General features: G+C 46.6%; 1 protein-coding gene across 3 annotated transcripts in view; it reads right to left on the bottom strand.

Annotated features, from left to right (window-relative positions):
• The window catches only part of DOCK3 (dedicator of cytokinesis 3), a 2,582,899-nt gene extending 2,578,033 nt beyond the window's left edge, over positions 1-4,866 (bottom strand). For all 3 annotated transcript variants that reach the window (XM_069644069.1, XM_069644070.1, XM_069644071.1), the window contains exon 1: positions 4,528-4,866. In XM_069644069.1, coding sequence (XP_069500170.1) covers positions 4,528-4,564 — 37 coding nt within the window. In that variant the 5' untranslated portion in view covers positions 4,565-4,866. The remainder of the gene's footprint in view (positions 1-4,527) is intronic.
• Between the last annotated feature and the right edge of the window lie 19,602 nt (positions 4,867-24,468).

The following is a 24,468-nucleotide window of genomic DNA, read 5'->3' as shown; positions in this document are numbered from 1 at the left end:
GTTCTTCTGCCTCGCAAATTCAGACTCCCCAGACGACACGAAGCTGTCCCTGAATGGACCTGGCTCCAAAAACTGCACTGATCCGGATGGATTAGCGGCGTGCCTTCAACCCATCCGTTGTTTTCGCCACACGTGCAATACATGTCCATAAAGACGCCGAGGCAAAGGCCGTAAATCTCGGGACGGTGTAAAAAGAGCAATTTACTTGGGACACCTGCATTGAACGTGTGGGCTCTCCTAGCATGATGCATACATCCGCAGCACAACTAAGCTCACTGAGTACCCATCTGCCAAGAGCTGGGGGCCAAACACCCTGCCATCTATTATTATAAAGTAACCTCTTGGCTTTAGCGGGATTACAAAATCAGCAGGCATTGAATACACACGTGTTTTATCCCCAACCTTTGCGGCACGTGAGCTATCTGCACCACCAGCTGTGGTAGTGAGAATTCCGGGGTCTGTTTGTTCATAAACGACAGAGAAAGGAGGCTGCAGACTGCACCCCCTCCGTCTCCGTGACCCAGACATGATGTGAGTGAGCAGCCCATGTCTGCGTGGCGGATTCAAGCCATCCCAGGAATACACCAGGCCCCTGTAATCTACAGGGACTTGCGTGACGGAGACACACGTGTGTGCATTGATGGCATGTGGCAAGCACGGCTGCTGGCACCGACAGCGGAGGCACCTGCTGCACGAGCGCCCCTTCCCTTCCCCCCGAAAGCCAGCTCCCGCCCCAGTTCAGGACTGGAATCCGCCAGAGCGGGCGCATCGCCGGGGGATTAGATCTGGGGGAGGAGGCGAAACATTCACAAATGACCAGATTAAAACCGCCTCCCGGTTATTCCTGGAGCGCTACACGGGTGACACGGGCCCGCCCCTTAACACAGCCCTGGCGAATCGATCTGCAAGGCCTCGCCAGCGACCCCCACCCCCCAGGTGTGTGCCCGGAATGGGGAGCAGCTAATCCTGCTGTACGCTAAAATTAAAGTACCACCGAGTCGCTTTGCATCACAGAGGCCCCTCCCCTTATGTCATGTAAACAGTACATTAGGCGCACATGGCTGTCCCTCCCCGGCCCCCCATGGAGCACAATGCCATGGGGGAACATGTACAGGCGAGGTCCCTCGTGCTCCCATTTCCCAACCAACCCCCTCTCTCAGCTACTGGAGTAAACAAGATCGCGGTGGCGCTCGCTGCTAAATGCACCATTGTGGAGCCGACAACGTGACCTGGCGAAAATAAAGAGGGCTACTGACGTAGAAGGAAATCGGAGCGGATACAGAGCACAAGACACTCAGAAAAGAAAGCAGCACGTCCCACAACAAGGGATGCCCAACCGCAGCAGCAGCCGCAGCTCCGGCAACGCAGGGAGCCGCAGCACCAGACAGGGAGGACAGCAGCGGGCGGCCAGGGCCTGGACACAGCAGCGAGGGGCTTTGCTACTAGCGGGGATAACGGAGAGCCGGAAGCATGTTGGCAACAGGATAGGCCCAGGGGATAACGATGGGGGTGGGGGTGACAGTGGCGTGGCATTAGATGAGCTCAAGAGGTTCAGGCACTTGACTTGGTCCAAGGCATCACATCTCTAAGACCTTGCACAGTCACTTAGCGCAACATTGAATAAACCACATTATTTCATTTTGACCAAATTACTATAATTGTAAACTGCATTTGCTTACAAATGGCTTCGTTTTCAGAACACATAAGAAACAAAATGCATGGGGAGGATTTTAAACTGAAAGGACCAGGATACCGGATGGATGGTGCAGGATGTCATATGAAAACATGGGCTGTGGTGAAGGACGTGGAAATCGGGAGATACTGGAGGGACAGAAGAAGTGGGGGTGTCGGGTCATGGGAGTGGGAGCATGGTGGCTGTGGAGTGAGCTGGGCCGCATGGGGCAGCAGAGTGAGCTGGGAAAAAGATGTTGACGGAGTGAGCTGGAAAAGGGGGTATCAGAGTGTGTTGGCACAAGGCAGGGACAGAGGATATCGGGATACGGAGATGGCACATGGGCACGGGACAAAGAGGCTGGAGGGGCAAAGACAAAAATGGCAGAGGGAGGGCAAAGACACAGATGACGTGTGGACAAAGATACAGAGGAAAGAAGGGGACAAAGATGCTGGGAGGGCAGAGGGGGGCAAAGAAGCACAGAAAGGCCAGAGGGGGCAACGGCACACATATGGGGGACAAAGAGTTGCAGGGGAGAGAAAGATTTAGGGCAAGGGACGAAGTGTTGGGGAAGAGACAAATAGTTGGAGCAAGGGACAAAGGTCAAAGAGATGTTATCAGGAACAGGACAAAGAAAGATGGGGATGGCACGAATACACAAAGAGTTAGCGCAAGGAACAGAGGTGCATACAGGATAGAGGCAGATGGATGAAGATAAGAACACAAGGATTTGAGAGTAGCTAGAAACATTGAGATTGTGGAGCAGGCAAAGACATGTGGATGGTGAAGTAGACTCTGACATGATAGTGTTTGAAGGGACAAAGGCATGAGACTGATCAAGGCGAGAAGGACATGGGCCTGGCTAAGCAGACAAAGCCATGGGAAGATCGAGACAAAGGAATGGGGGACAAAGAGGGCGACCAATACAGAGGGGGTGCTTGAGGGGACAAAGATACAAGGAGGGGGGCAGTGAGGACAAAGGCCGTGAAGGAGAGAGGGGACAAAGACTCGAGGTTTCAGGAGGGAATGTAGTCATGGGGGTGCAGAGGAGACTAAAACAAGGGGAATGATAGTGGGTGAAGAAATATGGCATTAGAGAAGGGAAGAAAATGTGGACAGGATAAAGACTCGGGGACCTTAATATGGGTGGACATATGGGGTGATGAAAGTATGGGTGATGGAGGAAATTATGGCACAAGGAACGATGAGTAAAGAGTGAGGGAGGTTGGAGAAGTATCAATAGATTAAGATGGGATGCCTGATGTGGATATCAGAGTCATAGCGATGATGGTACGGTCACGATGTGATGTGAGTAGTGATGAGCAGCAGCTAAAAGCAACTCCTGGGTATCAGGCATCGCCCAGTTGTCTGGGGAACAAGGAGCTGGTACACAGTGTGCTGCATACCTAACTTCCACACAGAAACTATAAGGGCTCGACTATCATTGGCCAATCACGATTTAAAAAGCTTCTTGAACGTGTCTGAATCCTCCTTTATAAATATTTCCAAGTTGAGTTAAGGTCCCACAGGTATGTTTCCATGGCACCAGTTTGCCTGAGTTGTAAATGCAGCTGTGGCTCTCCAGTGAACCAGGATTCTCTAGGCTGCAGCAATGACTCAAAAGCCACACAATAACTCCCAGATTCCAGAATTGTGGATCCCCAGGGGGGGGTCAATGTCGATGGGTTGGAGGATGATGGGCCAACGCTGAAGATGGAGTGAAAAGTAAAGTGGACTCAGGCTTAGGATGATAACAGCGCAATGATACGATGGGTGATTGTGTTTAAGATCACTTTCATAACATGCACCGCAAGTAAAGTTACCTTCAATCCTGATGTTTTTAGGAAGGATTAGAATACACGGGCATATAATATTGGCTGGTGCTGATTGTGTGGTGATGTAAATAATGGGAGAGGGGATGATGACAACATGTGAAGAGTGGTGGAATGGAATGAAGGTGTGATGATAACGCGGGTTGCCTGCTGGTGCTGGGGTATTGTGTCTTGTATTGGGGTGTAGTGGTGTTTATCCACACGCTGCGGTGACGAGGATGCAGAGGATATGGGGTGATGTAGGGGGTGCATATATATCATGTAATGGTATGACACCACTGGAGGAATGTTGGTGCAGTGGTGAGCAAGTGAAGCTGCGGGTGTGATAGTACTATGCTTGCTTGAGTTAATAAGCATTTTCTGAGGTGGTATGTGTATTTTTTTACCATGTTTCACCTTGGTGCCGTGGAGAGATACAAACGTGGGAATAGGTAGTGTGCAAGAAGTGCGAGTGTGAGCAGGGTGTGATGATGGCGAAGTGTGAGGCTTTTAGGATGGATTATCACGCTGTGATGTTGAGGGGGAGTGGAACGAGGACTGGACGGGTATGACGATATTGGGAGAGGGTGTTGTGCTGCGGGTTGGAGTATTTTGGTGGTGTGATGCAATGATGATGCTAGGGGGTGTGATGATACGGGCGAGGTATGGCGATACTTCGGCGAGTATGGATGCGCTGTGGCGGTCTGATGAGAACACTTTGGAAGGTAAAATAAAGTTGCGTGGCTGTGATGGTCCACTGAGGGGGGGGGGTGCGTGGTGCATCATGGATGTCGCTGCTGGGGTACGATGTAAGGTGCTGCTGTGTGTTGCGGTATGACGGCACTGTGCAGAAGGATGAAGCGATGCAGGTGTGTGAGGAGACTACTATCAGGCAGAAGACATGAAGTAAGAGCAGGCGATATGAGGGTGGAGGGGGTGAGGGGCCGTGGGAGGAAACATGAACCCAGGGGGGGCGGCTGCTGCTAGGAGCAGCGCGGCGGTGATGTGCCCCTGTGCACACAGTCCCGAGCTGAAGTCTCTTACCTACGCCGTACTTCTCGTCCTCAGTCGGAATCCACATGACTGCGGCGGGCCCGGGGGCACGGGAGGAGCAGCCCCGCGGGACCCCGTCTGTGTGTGGTCACCCTGCGGGGAGGGCGCGCATGTCCTGCCTCAGCTATCTGCCCCTGGGTGGCGGGGCCGCCTCTGCCGCCGCGGTCTACTTGTGCTCGGGCTGGGAGGGTAGACTCGGTGGGATTCCGCAGCGGGCGCGCCTCCCTTGCGCAGCCTCGCACCCCGGATCCTCCGCGCGCGCAGAGGAACAGGTCTACGAACAGGTCGCTCGGGCTCGAGCTGTCACTCGTGCACCCTCGCTGCGCACGCGCGGCCTGATCCCCCCCCATTGCCCTCCCTCCATGGTGAAACCGCTCGACTCCAGCATCTCGCGTCTCAACGCGTCTGCGCAAACCATCCACAGCAGCCTCGGCGCGCGGCTCTGCATCTTCAGGAGCCCGAGGTCCCTATCTGGCCCCACATCTTCACATATCTAGTTCATGGTCTCACTGTCACTGTCATATGACACTACAGTCCAATTTAGAAACTGTAATCCCCCGTGAGCCCCTCTGTGCTCAGAAGCAACTTTTTAAAATATATATGTGCATTTTTAAAGCGCTCACACAGCCAGGGGAGCATCGACGCGCTTTTACAGGATTTGTATTTGTTGTTGTCTTAGTTGCATATTCATAACGCGACCCAGGGATTGCATCTGTGTTTCTTGTGTCGTCTTGCTTCCAAGGCGAGCATGTTGCCACTGAGCTATCCTCCCAATACCATACGTAATGACATCGACACTCATTATTTCTATTCGAGGTTCATGATCAGTTATTTTGATCTGAATCTATGTGAAGAGATACTGTATTTGGGAATGCTGAAAATAAAAAGCAACTGATAATCAGTGTATACATGTGTATAGTGCCTGTGACCCTGCTTCACACCACTCGCGTTAATATAAGCTGTTTGAATCGTATATAATTTATCAACTACAGAAGAATGAAAAAAGTGCGTTATCACTTCTAGGAATTGAACACTGGACCGCTATTATGTGCACAGCATCAAGTATGTAGAGCCTAGACCCCTCGACTATAGGACCTGTCTCTCAACTCGAGATTTTTAAAATATGGCTTGCAGGTGACCAGCCACAGGTTTCCGAGGATAAATTGTTGGAGATGGGAACAGCAGAAAATATCATGGGTGATTTTCAGTTCTGCTAATATAGTGGTATAGTATTTCTTTGTTGTCTTGATGAGGAAGGGAGGAGGGTAGTGTTCAGATGCAGGCACGGAAGCCTGAACCTTCTTGAAATACAGAAAGCCCAAGCCCGTGATGATGGCCCCGTAGGCCACAGGCACAGTGTTGAATGGGATGCACGATAGCCTTCTCTTGAGCCGGTACAGATATAGTTTCCAGGTGGCATTCAAAAGCAGACTTTTGCCCTAAGTTTTTCATGTGTGCTGAGTTCCGAGACCAGGCAAATCGTGATTGTCTTTCTTTGCAGTAGGAGGACTCCAGAAATGAACCAATGGGCCGTACACTCGAGGGGCCACTCAACCAAATCATGTTTCCCTAAAGCCAATCAAAGCAATGCAGATACATACAAGACGTGCAATAAACAGAAGAAAAATGCTCCGGGAGAGTATCTCGTGCTCAAAACCAGTCTTTTTGTAAGATTAATAAATAGTCTATCCAAATATTACAACAATCCAAGAAATCCAATTGTGAAATGTGTTGTATTTATTCTTCAGTGATAAAAGACAGCCGACACATGTTTCGACCCCTAGTCGTTGTGAAGGCCTAGAATGTCTCCATGGTCATATGCCCTTTTTGGAATGTTGAAGTATATTAGTCTCAGTTTGCATCACCAATGGTTCCAAATAGGGTGACCAGCCAATAGTCCGAATCATGTGATTTCTTGTAGTCAATTAATTGTGGCATATGTGTTTAGCTCGCTGTGTCTAATGTTATGGAGCATCAATTATAAAGACACCATTTCTGGTTAGGGCTTTGGTGGAAATCCTTAATAATAGGTCTTTTCTGGGATTTGACCCCTATTATGAAGGATTTCCACCAAAACCCACCAAAACCCTAACCAGAAATGGTGTCTTTATAATATGCTTATGATTAAAAAGCTTACAACTTCCTGGGAAGATGTGGGTTGCTTTTCGTCCTTGCAAAGCTCTGCACACAACCGCATTTACACAAAAGGGTAATTCAGATCCCGGGTTGCTGCTCGGGAGACGCAAAGGGTGGTCCCAGTGACATCTAAACTGCTTACAGAGGGAATGACGCTGAGAAGTTTGAAATCCATCGATGCAGGTTCGGACCGTTCGATAACCAGTATAAGCTTGGTTGATGGCGGTCAATACAGACGGCTAGTCAATACCACACCGGTCATTAGAGAGATAAAGTACTAGCGGAAAATCACAACAAATGAATTCCTGAACCTGGGGTTCTCACCAGCTTAACTACAACATACGAGACAATGTCCTGGCTGCCACCACACGTCCAAACACATTATTCGCATGATCCACCTTGACTATACGATAACAAAGGGTTTACCACAACCAACGGTCCTCCGTCACTAGAGGGAGTTATAGCGAAGAACGAAAGAACATACCATAGAAGCAAGGGGATGTAGATGACACATCAGAAGACTGAAACTTTAAGCCGTATCATTAAACCAGCCGGTTTGGTTTACGAACTACAAATGAATATTGTTATACGGGTTGATTGTGTCACAGCAAGACAGAGGTTTCTGACACAATAAGAAACCCCTGATGAATTTCCATAGATTCATGTAAATAAGAGTATCAGGAAAGAAACTTGTTGGATGATTTTAGATGTTTTTTATGCGTATGGTATGAATGGTGTGAAAGGTGAACAGTGTTTTAAAGTTAAGATACTTTGATGTGAGTGTGCACAGAACTAGTCACTTTAATAGCTAGGAGTTGCAAAATAAGTGTTGTCTGCTTCTTTTCCATGTGTCTGTATTCGGTGTCCCGTGTACTGTGACCACACAAATTGAATTGATGTACCGTCATGTATTTTGTTATGATTTTTTTTTAACTATGCTGTAATGTTATTAAAATATGCACATTTTTGAAAATCGAATTTGTGGCTAGACTGATTAATTGTCCAGATACGGCAGTGAGTATCTATCCCTTATAACAAAAACACTGACCACAAGCGCATGTTGTTTGCTAACTGAAGGTCAGTCACCTAGTTGAGGGATCACCTATTGGCTTTTACTCCCTCTTGCCTCTTATATGTTTAAGGATGATTAAAAATAAACATATTTCTTGAAGAAAAATAGTTTAAAAATAATAATATAGGCCATGCCCCGTGGACAGTAAATGCTCTGCATGACCGCAGTTCATACCCCCTGGGTAGGGTAAGTGTGCTATGGGTACAGCGCTTGCCTTGTAAACATGCCCATGGGGCTAGCCCACGTTCACGTAATTTAAGATGTCTTTTTTAATGCCAAATATTGTACCATCAGTAACATCATCAATAAGGTCCCGTGTCATGTAATCACAGATGTCAAGCATGAGGTCATGACAAGTGGTGCATGGCTGGGAGGTGCGGGTTGTTTTTGTGTTAGAAGCCATAACTGGTCTGTAATCTTAACTTACGTTTTTCTATATGTGCATAGGAACATTTCAAGGTTGGCGATATCAACCATGTAGTTATAGCAACTAAAATTTCATACCATTAGTGAGGCCACTTATTCAGATGCTTATAACTGTGGCGTTTTTTGATCAATCTTCATAAAATGTTCCCAAAAACATATATAGAGCCAACTCTGAATTTCTGCAGAAAATTGTGTAAGCGCTCGCCAAATTGGCCAAAATTATAGGAGGAGTCCTAAAACGTATGATTTCCAAGGCACTTTCCGTAGGTGAAAACTTGCTCTTTGCTACATTGCGAACCACCAAGCGGATTTGTGCCAGATGAAGCGAATGTCTGGTCCTAAAAGTAAGTATGCTTGGCCCACGTTATCACAAACGGCGAAGGAGATATATCTCTTAACTGTGCCTATTTTACCTTTATGATTATGTTAGATTTTGGTTTGTGGAAGTGTGAGGACTGAGTAGGTGCTTTATCCTCTGCTCATCTTTGTACTCCTGCAGAACAGAAGTCAATTCATCACATTGGTGGTAGCGGTGGGATTTGGAACACACTGCGACTACAGCCTAGTCCTGTCAAAATAAGAGTGTACATTTAATGTTAGTTTGACTACCACAGCATTGTTTAATTTCTAAAATGTGGCTTATGATGGGTATAGTGCACAACCTGGAAACAGGTTGCCTGCACTTACTCTTTACGAGATTGGGTCGCTGAACTGGCAGTACAGTTAGGAAGACTAAACTGCTAAGAAACCTCAGAACATTGTTAGGTGATTCTCACTAGACTTCCATTGTTGATTGAAGTGTCTCAGGTGGTGGCACCCCTGGACAGCCTGGGCACCACATCCCCAATGACATAGTTAAACCATCTGGGTTGGGGAATACACCTTTTGAGGCATTTACACATCAGCCCTTAGGGTCACAGTGTGGATGAATTGCAGGCAACAAAACCTACACAACTCAGAGCATATCTGATTTGGACTCATGTGAGAATACCCTGGAAACATTTTTGATGGAGTTACACCAGTGTTTAGGGCACATGAGTGACACTAAGCTTGTGGAACCTGAGAAGGCTGCAGGCAGGAACATGTAGACCAAAGTAGACTAAAAGGCTAAGGTGTATGCACTCAACTCGAGGCAACTGATCATGATAAACACAAGCAGAGAAGGGACAGATGTTCTGACCTTCCATCCAAGGAAGGTCCCTAGAAATTCAATGGGAAATCCCAGACCCATGGTAGATCAACTCCCACCATGAGCTGGAGGTGAGGTCACAGGAGTGACTTGGCCGATGGCATAGCACCATTTTGGAGGTTTGACAGGATAATCTAAGTTCTGACCAACCTGCTGAACAACCTCTTCTCGGGAGAGAGGGTCTTCTGGGGATCTCAGCTTTAGAATGACCACCACTCTAAGTGGATTTTCAGGAGGTTCAGTAATCTGCAGGTGAGGTCACTGGAGTAACCTTAAGCTTTGTGGGCTTAGGATCCTGGACCCTTTTAGAAGGCATGGGCTCAAGGCCAAGGTGCCCTCCAGAGATGCAGAGTGTACTCTTTCTTTCTGGGGACGGTCCCCTAAGGTCTAGGAAGCTTCACTAGGTTACACGTGGGCTCATCTGAGTTTAATACATGTCCTACTGCTTTGGGGTCATTGGCTAAAGGCACAGCACCAGACATTTGTACCAGCAGACTTTATGTATGTTAGGCCCTGTTCCTGTTGTGTCATCAGGAAGGCTCCCCTCAATCACATAAGGTTTATGTTGCGCGCACCATATTGAGGACTGGGGCGGCAGCAATTTGGGTGCGAGTTTTACATTTTATATATATACATCGAGTGTTGGTAATTATGGATGGGGGATCTTACTTTAGTGTTACTGTTGGTCTAAAAATGTATACATATTAGATTGCATGCACGCAGAAAGATAAAATGTTAAACCCACCAAATGTAAAAACATACATGCACGATAATACAAATACATGGGGAATTTATGAATCTCCCAACTGAATCAAAAACACAGTAAAATGCACTTTGACTTTTAAATTGACTTGGCCACATTTTCAGGAGGCAGAGGGCAGGTAAATAGGCAACTTCAAAACCTTTGTGGGTAGCAGCTGCACGATGAATTTTAGGTAGCAGGGACAGTCTGGTTTTCTGGGCCTAGGGGTGTGATGGAAGAAAAACTGAGTCATCTAGTAAAAAGGTCAGTTTGCGAATAGGACAAAGGTTTATGATTTAACAGCTCTGCAAGGTAACAGATGTAATCTCGGTCATTGCATTGAAGTCGTGTAGAGGGGGTTGACCATTTGCTTAGCAGGACAATAAAGATGAGGCCAGGGTGTCTGGTGGTCAATTGTTTCTACAGGTTGAAACTAGAGGTTGTATGTGCTGGAGTAGTGGTTTCATACATTTGTATGTCTTAAGAAAAGCCAGGAGTCTTGGGCAGATGAGATCGCAATCAGTAGTTCAAAGAAAAACTTCATGTTGCTAAAAAATTCAAGTGGACCATGTGCAAACACACTTAAGGTTAATGTCCCTAAGCCATTTATTGCTAGTAATAAATTATGTTTAACCATGTGCTGACATCATACCTACTACGGATGAATAAGATGGGAATACATTGGGCTTTCTTTGATGAGGTTTTTGTCCACAGGCAGGGGTGCCCACTCCCCGACAAAACTAATGCGCTGGGAGGAGACGTGTAGTACCTTCATCCAGATGGAGTCTATCGAGGGCTTCGGGGAGATGGAGACGGGTGCCGCAACATCTGGAGATGGAGGTGAGTGACCCTGCAGACCCCAGTAGGGGAAACCATGACGTAGCACAAGTGATCTGGAATAGAGTCTTGGCAAAGCAATGCATGTCCCAACACACACACATCAACATATCCATGTCCAGAGGGAGGCCCAAACCCTGCCACACTGAAATGCATGCTGAGTGCCAATCCCATTACCAACAGACAGCCAACACACACGGACCATTCCCATGTCATACATCACACAAACACCAATACAGCGGCATGCCACCTGCCATGCAGCATTCCTGAATTGAGACGTCACGGCAAATGCCAAAATGCCCCCTTCAAGCTACACTGTGTGACACACCTCTAAGATATGAATGCATGATAAATGAAAATCTCCACAGCACCATATAATGCATCTTGCATGTAACACCATCACTGATGCCCTGCATCTCTTCTACCCCCCCAGGCACCGATGGAGAAGATGCCAGTGAAGAACCACCCACAAGGGCATCCACGTCCCGGGCCAAAACATCTGCCACAGGCAAAACCACCTCCGGGGCAGCCTCGCAGCCCACACCAAAACTCAGGGCGAGTGCCCAGGCCATGCCCACACTTGAGGGCCCCACAGCTACACCTGAGACCGGAACCACAGAGCTGGCAACACCAGCGGAATGCGAGGCCAGTTGCACCCATTTGGCAGAAACAATTTCCATGAGCGAGGCAGCAGCCACTGCCCCACTGAGTGACATCAAAATTGGAGCAGAGGAGTATGTGGACGAGGAAGGCCTAGTCCATTTGGCATGTCCACACTCCCCAAGCCCCCTGTCCACACCCCAACCCCACACTCAGGCCACACCCACCAGCACCATTGCGGATCCTGCACTCCACAGTTCAGACCTCAGCACCACCCCCGAGGCCAGCCCTGCCAATGCATGCCCGGTCGCAGCACCCTCAACCACTGCTGCTCCCACCAACCTTGAGGCACGGCTATCAAGGGTGGAGGCAAGACAGGACTCCATGCTGGAACTTGTTCGACAATATGTTGCGGAAGGAGAGGACACAAGGTGTGAGATAGCGCAGGCCATTGCGGGGAACACTGCCGCCATCAATGCCTCTGCAGTGATGATGCGAGACAGCCCAGGGCCATCACACAGGTCCTGACCTCAATACTGCTGCACATGCAGCAGCAACAACCCGTGCCAGCCGGGCCAATCACTACGGCATCCACCCCATTCACCACACCCCCATCCTCCTCACCCACTTCCTCTGCACCCTCCAGCCCTGTTCGTCTGACAAGGCGGAGTGCGAGGCAGTCAGAAATGCTGCCCCCGGACACCAAGAAAGCATGGAAATAGTGTTGGACAACAATGGGAGTGGGTTAGGTGGTGCATAGGTGTATAAGGGGGTATTCATTGGGGGTATGGGGAGTTCATTTGGGGGTATGGGGTGTTCATTGGGGGTATGGGGAGTTCACAGGGGTATTGGGAGTTCATTGGGGTATGGGGAGTTCATTTGGGGTATGGGGAGTTTTGGTGTAGTGGGGGCGGGGGGGTAGAACTTTTCTGTAGTTTACTCTAATGCACCCATTGTGTAAAAAAACATTTAATGCCTGGACATTTTTCTTTTAGTGTGTATCCATTTCATTCATGACAGTGCACAGTGCCCAACTACCCACATACCCTGTGTGCATGTCCACATGGACCCAGTGCTCAGTGTAGCACTGACACATATCCATCAACGTCCCTGTGGTTCATAAGTATTCGTCAATCAGTGACTGGCGTACAGCACGGCCATCTTGTGCATCAAGTTCTGGCAGGGGTGATGCTTCTCCTCAGTCTTCATCCTCATCATCCACACCCGGTGCAAGCACGTCAATGTCAGGTGGCTGTGGTACATTTCTCCGGACACACATGTGCAGCATGACACAGGCCATGGTGATCTTTGCCACCTTCTCAGGCCTATAAAGGAGTGCTCCACCAGACCTGCTTAGGCACCGGAACTGCGCCTTCAACAGGCCAAAGGTCTGCTCAATCATGACACGGGTACGGGTATGAACCCAATTGTACTCCTCTTCATGGCTGTTCCGTGGGTTCCACACAGGGCTAAGTAGTAACGGCTTCAAGGGATATACTCCATCACCTGCATGCAAATACAAGGAGGTCTGTGTGAGTCACTCTGAGCTGCCACCTCCAGGATTCACAGCCATGGCCGCAGCAATTTGCTGTTGACATGAACATGTCCCTGTACGTATGCACAAATATTATTTAGATGCATTGTATACTGTAATATGGTGTGCTAGTCTGGATGGCGTTGAACGGATGATGCAGGGTGATTACTTGCATGCTGATGCGGATGTACTGTGGATGCAGGACAATGTTTTGCCTCCCATGATTGCTGTGTATACTACTCTGTGCATAATCATACTAGCCACATTGGCACAGTTGCAATCATGTTTGGTCATGCATTGCTTGACATACCCATGGTGGCCAGGTTGTGCGTCTTACATGTTGTCATTAATATACAGCATTGGTCCAATGTGTGGCAGTGATGTGTCATGTTCGGATTGGGAGGTTCAGGTCAGGAGTTTATAGCTCTGCGTGCATTCTCCACTCAACGCCCATTCCTACCCTGGTGGAGTATGCATGACCCCACCTCACGACCCCGATGCACTGCCATGGCCCAGTCAGGCAACTCACCAAGCAGCCAGGCACGTCATCCAGCATGTCGCTCCATGTGACGGGGTAGCGTGGAGTTACGCAGCACCATGGCATCATGTTTAAATCCGGGATATCGGGCGCAACAATGTGTGATGATCTTGCTGGTGTCACATACCATCTTCACATTGATGGAGCGGTATTGCTTGCGATTGTGGTACACAGCCTCTATGGCATGGCGGACTACCAATTCGACATGGGTGCAGTCGAGGGCACCGACGCAATTGGGCATACCTGCCAGTGCATGGAAGCCTACTTTCGTGTCAGCAATCTCCTGGGCAGTCCGTGGTAGGGGTATGTGGGTGCTAGCGTGCTTCAGGAGGGCATCCAGCACTTGGGTCATCAGGCGTGAAAAGAGTGGTTGTGAAAGGCCATGCAGCTGGCCCACTGTGTGCTGGTAGGTGCCTGTAGCCAGGAAGTGTAGCACAGACACCACCTTTAGTAGCGGGGGGATGGCAGTGCGTATTTCTATGAGGCTGACGATGTCGCATGTATCATGTCCACAATGGTGGTGATGGTGTCCCGGTCCAACTGGTACAGGGTGTGGATCTGTTCAGGGTTTAGATTGAATGGACTGGGTCTGATGCGAGGATTGGTGGCTGCCTATGATGTACTACTGGCTGCACTGGTGGTAATTGCTGGGCCTGTCTCACCCTCCTTCTCCTCCAGTGTCTCCTCTGTGCTGCCTGTGGCTGTGGTTGTTGTAGTTGTTGTTGTTGCTGTAGTTGTAGCAGTATAGGCATGTCCTCCAGCCCATGATTGCAACAGCTAGTGGTATCATTTTGGTGTGGGAAGGGGTGTGGTGTGTGGGTGTACTCCTTTTATGCTGGGACAGGCTCCATTGACTCCACCTGTGGTGATTGTGTGCACCTGTGGCAGTTGCCTTGACTGCAGGTTGCTGTATACGGGTGGTCCGCAATGCCTGTATGGCCGCCATCGTGCAGGCCTTAATTACCACCTTTGGGATTCCGGTAATTGCATGCCCACGTGAGTTGTGATGTCCTCCTATTACCGGCATCCCGGTATTTACTCCGTGAAGGGGTGCGTTTACACGTGCGAGCCGGTATGAAGAGGCACGGTACGGGCGGTGGCGGTAGTGGTGGGTTGTCGGGTCGTAATGGCCCGGACCCGTTAACAATGCCGGTAATACCATTCCATTCCGCCTTCCTATTTTCATTACCTCCATTCTCGTAATGAGGCCCTATATGTATTTATTCTACATATTATTTTTATGTAAATAAAATTGTATAGTTGTAAAAGTTTGTTTGAACTAATAACAACTATAACAATAAATAAACCTTTTAAACAAGTAGAGAAATTGAATTGTTCTCAAGTCGACTGCTTGTCCCAGAATCCTGCAGAGACTGTGAAGAAGAAGAGGGCTGAAGAGGCATGCAGGAGCCAGGGTCAGGCAGGCAAGCCAAATAGCATTTGGCAAGTTCAGGCAATCAATTCTAAGGGCCTGTACCTGAAACCAATTAACCCACCTGAGGGGAATAAAAGGCTGAAGCAGGGAGAAGCAGTATAAAGAATCTGGAGCAGGAGCTGGAACGTTGGCAGCAGAGCACGAGGTTGACAGTTTACAAGGAAGTGTGACAACAGAAGGGACACTGGAGCAGAGGAAGAGCAGATTTCACCCGAAGGCTATGAGTTGGTCCTCTGCTCACAAACCCTGCTTGGCCATGGCAGCATTGGAAGAGGCTGGAAGAAACAGGCGGTCTTTCCAGGCACGCCTAATTGCTGTGAATGCAGAGCTGAAGTTGTGCATCCACCCAAGGCCTGTGTGCAGAAGCAAGCCGAGGAAAGCTGGAGAGTGGAAGACTCTCCCTTAATGAGGCCAGATCGGAGACACTGTGCAGTAAAGGGGTGTAGGTCCCAGGAGTACCTGTAGTAGTAGAAGAAACCAAGCCTGGAAACAGAAACAGCCCGGAGCCGTTGTGATGGTGGAGTTTGAAAAGGGAAGCTATGTACTCCAAATCAGCAGAAATACCTTGCTGGCAAATGTAGCCAGCATTATTCATACTTGTGTAAACATCAAAGTGAGTAAAAGTTGTTAGCAGAAGTGGGAAGTCTTTAGAACAAGGGAAATGGAACATGCACTTATGTTAACAACACTGAAGTACCTGCATCTTTTGAAAGCATTTCTTTTCACTGTTGTTAAAAGTAACTCGTTGCCGAACAGTCGGTGGCTCCGATTAACGAGGAGAATGTTGCTGATAAACTTATTGAAGCAGAACTGACTTTCCCGAAATGTTAGAAGTACAGTTTAAGGTTTGAAGAGGTTGCGCATGAAACAGTGCTTCTCCAATACCTTGGCAGCTTAACGGTGATGGAATGGTGGGAATGCACATCTTTTGAAGTAGCAGTTCAAAATCAGAACAAAATTGTGTGTGCCTAATTTTGTTTCCTTTAAACACTGCGGTAGAAGTTGTAGAAGTGACTGATGCTGAAGAAAGAAAAAGCAGTACCCAAGACATTAGACCAACCCTGTTAAAGTGAATCCAGCTGATTTAAGAACGGCACATTATTATTTTGAGTCACTGAAGCTGTTGTTAGTCCAGTGTTCTGTAGTATAAGGGTGATAAGCTCATCCAAAGCTGAAAGCGTGATCCTACAGTGTTGGGGTAACTACTGGAGGAAATGTTGTCTACGAATCTGGGGAAGGGAGCCTGTTACTTGTTAAAAAGATTTAAAATCTGTAGAGCAGAGACTGTACAAGTTGGGAAGAAATAGTCTGGAAGCTAAAGACAGATTTTCTGGTAGCTGCAAGATAGAAAGAAAGGTAAAGAGGCTGCCCTTTTGTGCCATCCAACAGAGAGAAGAGTGACTTGCCAGCCTGTAGAGTTCGAAGACGTCTTGTTGAAGTTGCCTAAAACTTTAATAGCAGTAGCAGCAGTAGAACTGTGGTTGTCAAAACTCTTGTCAGAACTTTAGTAGTTGAATGTAGTTGAAATAGAAGTCAACTATGGGGCAAGGGAGCCTGCTCGCACAGTATTATTAGTAGAAGTGAGTTGCTGGACATAGAGCAAACCCTAAGCAGAAGCACCCTGACAAACGGTATGTAAAAGATACCACAGAAGATATATGCAGATGAGTTGTGGTTAAACAGAAGTGGTACTTTTGTCGTCAACGTTACCCATTCTTTCCTGATAGGTGGTTATCCAGGAACCCCATTGGTACTGTTGTTTCCTTTGTGGGACTTGCAAAGGGAATCTGTTAATCAAGTGAAAATTGAACTGTTACCAGTGGATTTTTATTTGAGTGAACTTTTGTTTCTTTGGAATGTTTCAAGACTTCATTCAAGACTTTCTTTTTCCTTGGAAGACATAGGGCCTCATTACGACCCTGCCGGTCAGGAAAGAATGGTGGTGGTAAAACCGACACCACCATTCTTTCCGGGCCGGCTGATTAAGAGTCCTGCCGGTGGGAGGTGTCACTCCCACCAGGTCTGAACTGGTGGGTTTAACACCACCCGCCTCCAGGCAGACTTGGAAACACCGGCTCTGTCATGGACGGATCAGTGTTTCCATTGTCCCCATCCTGATGGAGTCCTATGGGGCTCCATGGTAATGGGGACTTACACAATTCTGCCTCCGGCATTCCCGGCTCACCGGGGTCGTAATGCCCGGTGATTCCGGGAATCACAGAGGTGGAATGGTAATATGGGTCCAGCGGTAACCTGACGGTTTTTCCGGCTTGGTTACCGCTGGAATCGTAATGAGGCCCATTGACTTTGGGACATTCCTGGGGGGGCAAGATCTGCCGAGGACAAGTAGAAGTCATCCAAGACACTGGTTGTTTGGTAACCTTTTATTTATGTTTTTATGTTGATTTGAATGTTTATGTTCTTTAATGTGACCAGTTAGTTTTGTGTATGCATTAGATCCTAGACTAGGTAGGGAATCAACTAGTAGAATAGGTTAATTTAGGGTTTATTTTATCATTTTGTTTAAAATAAAATATCGAACATTGAGAAAATTAAACAGAGTCGTGAGTCTCACATTACTGACTGCTCACATCATACCATGGAACCATAGGAGGCGCCAGGGTACTCGCATGGCTGTAGCAAGCAGTAGGGGAGAGAAGGGGGAAGCCCCAGTAAAAATGGGTATAGCTCAGTTTCTATTGCTCTAGAAGGGTCTGGAAAGGGTGTATTATTTCCTGTGGTCACACATGGACCGGAATAACTTGTTGAAGATACTCCCTTCACTTACTGCAGGAGCGGGGAAGTGGATGTATGCATTAGAGAAACACACTGCCAGTGATATGTTGGCCATAGGGGACATGAAGAGCTTATATATGGGGGAGGGGTTTTACAGACTTTGGAAGAGATCGGGGTATCTGGAAGTTCACTTGAATACAAATGCCCATGATGGAGCAGCTTTTAATACCTTGCGGATTATGTATTCCGATACGCCTGATATCAATTCAATTTTACCTAAGACGATGCAATTGGATGATGATCCAACCAGTTCATTCATGAGAGTTGGAGGGCAGAAAACAGTGAAGCATGACAAGAATGTGGTGATATTTTACCAGATGCTAAAGAAGGGACTTCCCAAAGAGGTTAAGCACGATTTAGATAAAGTGGTAGGGATGGAGTCCAAGAGTTGCCTGGAAATTGGGGCACACACTGTGCATTTTAAAAAGAGGAAGAGAAAAAGATAGGGAGAGTGTAGAGCAGGCACAAAAAGCAGAGGCTAAGCTCATTCAAAAGAAATTGGTCAAGATTTGTCAAGAAGGGACAGCTATTACTAACTCTACAGAGGGACATCAGGGGCAATTGGGACTACTGGGACACAGTGATCGGGATATGAAACAGGGGTGGATGAAAGGGTATATACCCAGTTCAAGGCCAAGGGGCAGCAGAGGATTTCCATGGGGAAAGTGAGTTATTTGGTGGCTTCGGAGGAATGTGTCCTTAGTTTGATGGGCCAATGGGAAACAGTTATCAAGGGTTCTGTGGTATCAGGGTTGGTTATGTGGAAGGTTGGGACAGGTGTCAAGGGATTGTCGTGAACGGCCGCAGTACCTAACATGGGGGCTCAACAGACGCAGGTCCCAACCCTGCCATATGCCACGGGCTCATCAGGATCCTACCGAGCATGCCAGCACAAGCATCGGTGCAGACATGGGACAAGAATCCTTTACCCCCAAGGAACAGTTGTGCACTATACTGGAGTGAATGTTTTTTTTGGGTGAAATCCTTTTTCTCTCCCTGGTGCTAATATGTACCAAGAGTAGGTCAGCCCACAGGGGTCTCTAATGAGTCCAGTCCTGCCCATTACAACCAATCTGGAAGAGGATCCCTCAATAGGTGTGCAGGTAGGTTACCAATCGTTCTCATTTATGGTTCGCACAGAGGCAACACAATCTTGCATCAAGGAGGGCACGTTCCTCTTGTCAGACAAAACGATGGACACACAGGGATTCTCTGTGGCTATCCTGTCAGTTCCTTCTATGAAGATCTTCGCATCAAGGTGGGTAATAAAAATGTATCAGCCGCCTTGTTGTATTGAACTGACACCACAGCAAATCTTTTGCGAAGGGACATCCTGAGCAAGTTGCAGATATAGATTGCCTTCATGGAGGAAGGTATTGTATGCTTGACCCCAAGGTTGTATCTGGTAAGGGAAACAGCGCATTTTCAGACCTACTGTAAACGCGATTAGAGGCATTCCTGTGCATGCAGCATAGTTTCTTTACGGGGTGATGGTTTTATTGAGTTGGTTCCCAGGGATCAGAAATATGACCTGGCGGGTACCATTTGAGTTCTTATTTTGGACTGATTTGCCACAGGAAGTAATGCCAGGTGCCATTGTTACAATCCTCTTAGAGGCCGTAGTGATCAGGAAGAACAGGTTGGTTCTCTCAGGCACAGATGAGGAAGGCTGAGAGTGGAGCACAGTTCTATGCATTGATCCGACCTTATCACTACATGACATATATGACAATCGATTATTCAAAGACACTGAAGACACAGGAGAGATGGTCTTGGAAATTGAGGTGTCTTGCCAGACTGTGATAGAGCAAAGGGAATTATCACAGGCCAGGCTCATCATCAAAAATACATCACCATATTGGAAGGATTTAGAAAAAGTGCTGTACCATTTGTGGACCAGCAATCCTCATGATGTGGAGCTGCTAAAAAGAGCTGTAGTGGTGAGGATAAAATTGAAATCCGCTGCAATATTACCATGGTTAAGCAGCACCCCAAGACCAAGGAAGTGGAAAAGGGGTTTTATGAGAGCATTATAGCACTGTTGAAGCAAAGCATTATACAACCTTCTGTGTCCCCATGCGATATGGCTATCTACCCTCTGAATAATGCAAAGGGGACTATTTGGAGGATAGTCCAGGATTTGCAGCCCCTCAATAATATTGTTGAGGCAGAATTCCCTGTGGTACCAAATCCTGCCACCATTCTCTGTGTCGACACACTTCACGGTAATTGATTTAAAAAAGAAATGCATTTTTCTCTGTTACCTTAGACCCCAATTCTCAGCATTTACGTACTGTGGTTAGCGATTCGAGCACATGAAGTTGCCCCAGGGTTACTGCAAATCTCCAAGTGTTTTTAACAGAGTGGTTCAGATGGATCTGGGGAATTACTTGTGTCCAGTACTGTAATTCGGTACGTGGATGATCTATTAGTCTGCAGCACTTCAGAGGATCAGTGTCAAGACTCATTAACACTCCTCACCCTGCTCGAGGAAAAGGGTTACAAAGTGGATAAAGAAAAATCACACTATTGTCAGACAGAGATAGTATATTTGGGGCAAGTAATATTGCCTGCAGGAAGAAAGGTAATGCCAGAGAGAGCAACCACATTTCAGAATACGCATCAGCCAGACACAGTGAAACCGATTCATCAGTTTCTGGGCCCTGTAACTATTGTAGACCATGGATCTTCAATTCCTCTTCATATGTGAGGCCCTTACTGCAGCGACTAAAGGAAGTTGAGAAGGAGAAAGGTCCAATAGAATGGTGTGAGGAAATGGGGACTTGCTTTTGGGAACTCAAGGCTACGATCGGCAATGCTCCATCTTGGAAACCCCAATTTACAAGAAGCCATTCTTTCTGTTTTCCCATTCAATCGGGCAGGTGATGCCAGCAAACCTCTCTAGGCCAGAAACCTTTAGCATATTACATGGGACTCCTAGACCCAGTGATGCAGGGACAGTTCCCTTGTGAGCAAGCTCTAGTGGCTGCAACCTTGGCGATTCAAAAGTCTCCGACCAGTACTATAGGTTGCCCGGTGACATTGTACATGGAGAATGTAGTCTTTGTGATTCTAGAAAAAGTTTAAATCCACATTAACGACTCAGAGAATGTCAGGGTATTAGATAATTTTATCAAATGCATCACTTTCTCCTGTACAATGTCATCAAGTAAATCCAGAGACATTTGTAGCAGAGCCAGTGCAGACTGAGGATATTGTTCAAGACTGGGCCAAGTATGCGGGAGAAGAGGAAGAGAGGGAGAATGTGAAATAGGATGCCCTGGAGGAGGGTGAGGTGATTTTTGTTGATGGGTCTTCGACCTTCAATCAGGAGATGGGTAAGAGGCATACGGGTGCAGCTGTCATGTGTCTTGTGGATGGGGAGTACCGGGTCAGACTGAAGTGATGGTTGCCTTTTCATTATTCTGCACAAGCGGCAGAACTGGTGGCAATTATAGAGGCGCTAGAAACAAGTAAGGGGAATCCAGATGCTATTTATTCTGACTCTGCACACATCACCTCCACTGTCCATTCTGGGTTATCAAGATGGCGGAGAAGAGGGTTTAAGATTTCTGACGGGTCCCCAGGATGCTGAAGGATGCAGCATGTATTCCTTTAACAGATTTCCAGAAATTTGAAACTGTGTCCCAACAGGTACAGTTACCAGCCCTGTATACCACAGTCCCAGTGCTCCAGATGATAGAAATGCAAGGGAAAACCCTTAGAGAAGAACAGGAGCTCTGGAAAAAGAGAGGATGTGTTTTCTCATCTACAGATTTTCTTTGGAGACAGGAGGTGACGGAGAAGGTAGTAATGCCTGTAGAGCTGCTTCTTTTGGCTCTAGAGCAACTACATTGCCCATTGCATACTTCTCAATGGCAAGTCGCAGCAGAGTTCCAGGTGGAGTGGGTTATCCCTAATGTACAAGAACAGTAAGTAGATTCATAGGGAATTGTGTAGTGTGCAAGGAGTACAATCCCGGAAATACCATGAGGTCAGGAAGGACGGTCTTGCCCAGGTCCTCCGGTCCATTCAAGGAGCACCCCAACTATTTTATGGACAAGATTGCAAGGTGCAGTAACTTCATATATCTAATTTCGTGGCTTGTCCATTCTCGTGGTGACTTGAGGTTGGTCCCTGCCTACATCCTGATGCTAAATCGGCAGCAATTAGATTTGTGGTGAGAGAGGTATTTCCAAGATGTGGTATTTGCGAGGTCCTAAAATCTCATAATGGAATCCATTTCTTGAATGTCTTGTTTGTAGAAATCACTTTACTGCAATGAATAAAGCATTGGTTGTGCTTGGTGTGCCGTCTGCAGGACAACATGATCATGGAGAGGCTCAATGGGGTCCTTAAGGACGTGTTTAGCTAAAATATGAGCAGACTTAAATAAATCATGGTATATGTGCCTCCCACTAGCACTGTTTTACTTATGCAGTCAGCCACGGAGGGACCACCACTTGAGCCCTCACAAAATCATCACTGTGAGACTTCTAAGCGCTATAATTCAAATAATGTAGAGAGTCTGAGACAGAGTTTCAAAATTGCAAGCTAAGATTTATTTTGGGCATATCATACATTCCAGCAGACTTCAGGTTCATCCACGACCAGTATTTCATGGAGAGTGGAGAAGTGAAGTGCCTGAATAGTACCCGGCATCTCCTTTTATACAGAAAATGAAGCCTGCATCAGCATAGGTCATTTGTTATTCCTTTGCAAGAGATAACAGCACAAATATGTTCAGACTTCATACACAGTAATACTCTAATCCCCAGAAGGCAGAACAAATTGCATATTCAACAGATGTTCTTATTATGTCAAAAGTCTTCACTTTGCTTATGGATTTAATTATAAGCTCTTTTCCACCAGTTCACGGCTGGTGACATATGTTTGAGGCCTTAAACACAGAATTCACTTGCCCTCTGTTCCAACAATGGTCATCCTATTTGCTTAACCTTTAAAAGGTATCTTTTGTGCGTTTAACAAAGTGGAAGGGCTGAACACTATGGCTCATTGTGTAACTAACCTCTGCTTAGTGGGTCCAGTCATTACATAACTTTTAGTTAGGAGAATAGAGCCAAATTGGAACAGCCTTACCTACTTCGTGGAATAGGAGGGTCTGTCCTTAATGTTATTTAACCTAGGTTTATCAGTGAAGTCCAGGTGACTGATACATGCCCTCTGCATGGACCCAGCCTTTTCTTGTAATGACTGACAGAGAAAGCCATGAACACATTTCTATTTTGTGTCTACTCAATGACTGACAAATGCAACTCCATTTTGAATATTACTAAAAGAACAGGATTTTGATTACAAAAAAGGGATTTAGTTTAGGGCTAAGGAAGATGCATATTATTTGTATATTCTAACAAACCCTCCTTTCAGCCTAAGCTAAGTCCTTTTCGCCCAAATCGGTGAGACGTTCAATATCTTTGTCCATTAAATTATGAATTTGCATTTCGTACATCGTCATAGTATTCATTCTATAACTAGTTTTGGGGAGGGGATTCATTCTTTTTACTACCCTAACACAACTCTGCGATATAAAAGAACAATATACAGGACTTCACTGAAGACAACAACAGCAACCTAACATTAACCCAAAGACCACTAACAATATTGACAGTAATTTCCATCCCCAATCCTTTAGCAAACTCCAAAACCATTGGGACCAGCTGTTCTCCTGTCCCACCTCATAATGCACTGCTTCTCCCAATACATGTAATCGATCAACAGCATCAACGATATCTCTAGCGCTATCAGATATGTAAGTACAGCAAGAAGAGCCCACTCATTGACAAACCCCTCCTTTCGCAGCCGTAAGAATATCCAGCACCATCCCACCAATTTAATAGCGTTCTCTTCAGTTGTTAAATTCACAAATATATTTTCAGTCTTGTTCAGAATACTTTCTAACATTCTACTGAGTCTACAAATGCTTCTAGAGTTAAGAGAAACCCCTTTCCCAAAATCTGCTGCTACCTGGGCATCAGTATCAGTCTGGTCCACTTCTCTTTTCCCCTCTTTGTAATTTTATGCACTGATGTATATTATCTGTGGTGGCCACATAAACTCTAGGAAATATATTAGCAAGGTAACATATGCCTGTCCAACCCTTCTTCAACCACTTATATACTTTACTGTCCTCACAAACAAAATACCAATTTCCATAAGGAAGGAGGGAATTAGAATAATTGATATAGTCAACAATAGTATCAAAGGATTGCATATTATATTTATCCCTTCCTATAGCAATCAGAGGTTCTCCTATACTATGGGTAACCTGGAATAAAGGATATGAAACATTCATGTAAGAAGTATCAGATCTCCATGGAATGTTAGACACCATTTTAAGACTTCAACTATTGCTATTAAGGGCGTTATTAGATATTTCAGGGTTTTTAAAACTAGTGTTACGCATTATCCTTCCAGGATGAGCTTGTGCTCTATCCCAATCATTTATCATCCTGCTATGAGATAAAGAAAGTACAGCACAAAATATTGATCTATTAACTGGTACTGCATAATAGGGCATCCCTACGCCATCTCCACTCTACGTAACATGTGAACAAAGCCAATAATTTGTTCTATTAATAGATTTTTGAACTTTATCCAAAACCTGTA

The sequence above is a fragment of the Ambystoma mexicanum genome, chromosome 2p (genome assembly GCF_040938575.1).
Source record: "Ambystoma mexicanum isolate Mex_15411 chromosome 2p, UKY_AmexF1_1, whole genome shotgun sequence".
In the NCBI taxonomy this organism is placed as follows: domain Eukaryota; kingdom Metazoa; phylum Chordata; class Amphibia; order Caudata; family Ambystomatidae; genus Ambystoma; species Ambystoma mexicanum.
Note: the sequence above shows the minus strand (reverse complement) of the source record. Positions and strands in the feature narration are given on the sequence as shown.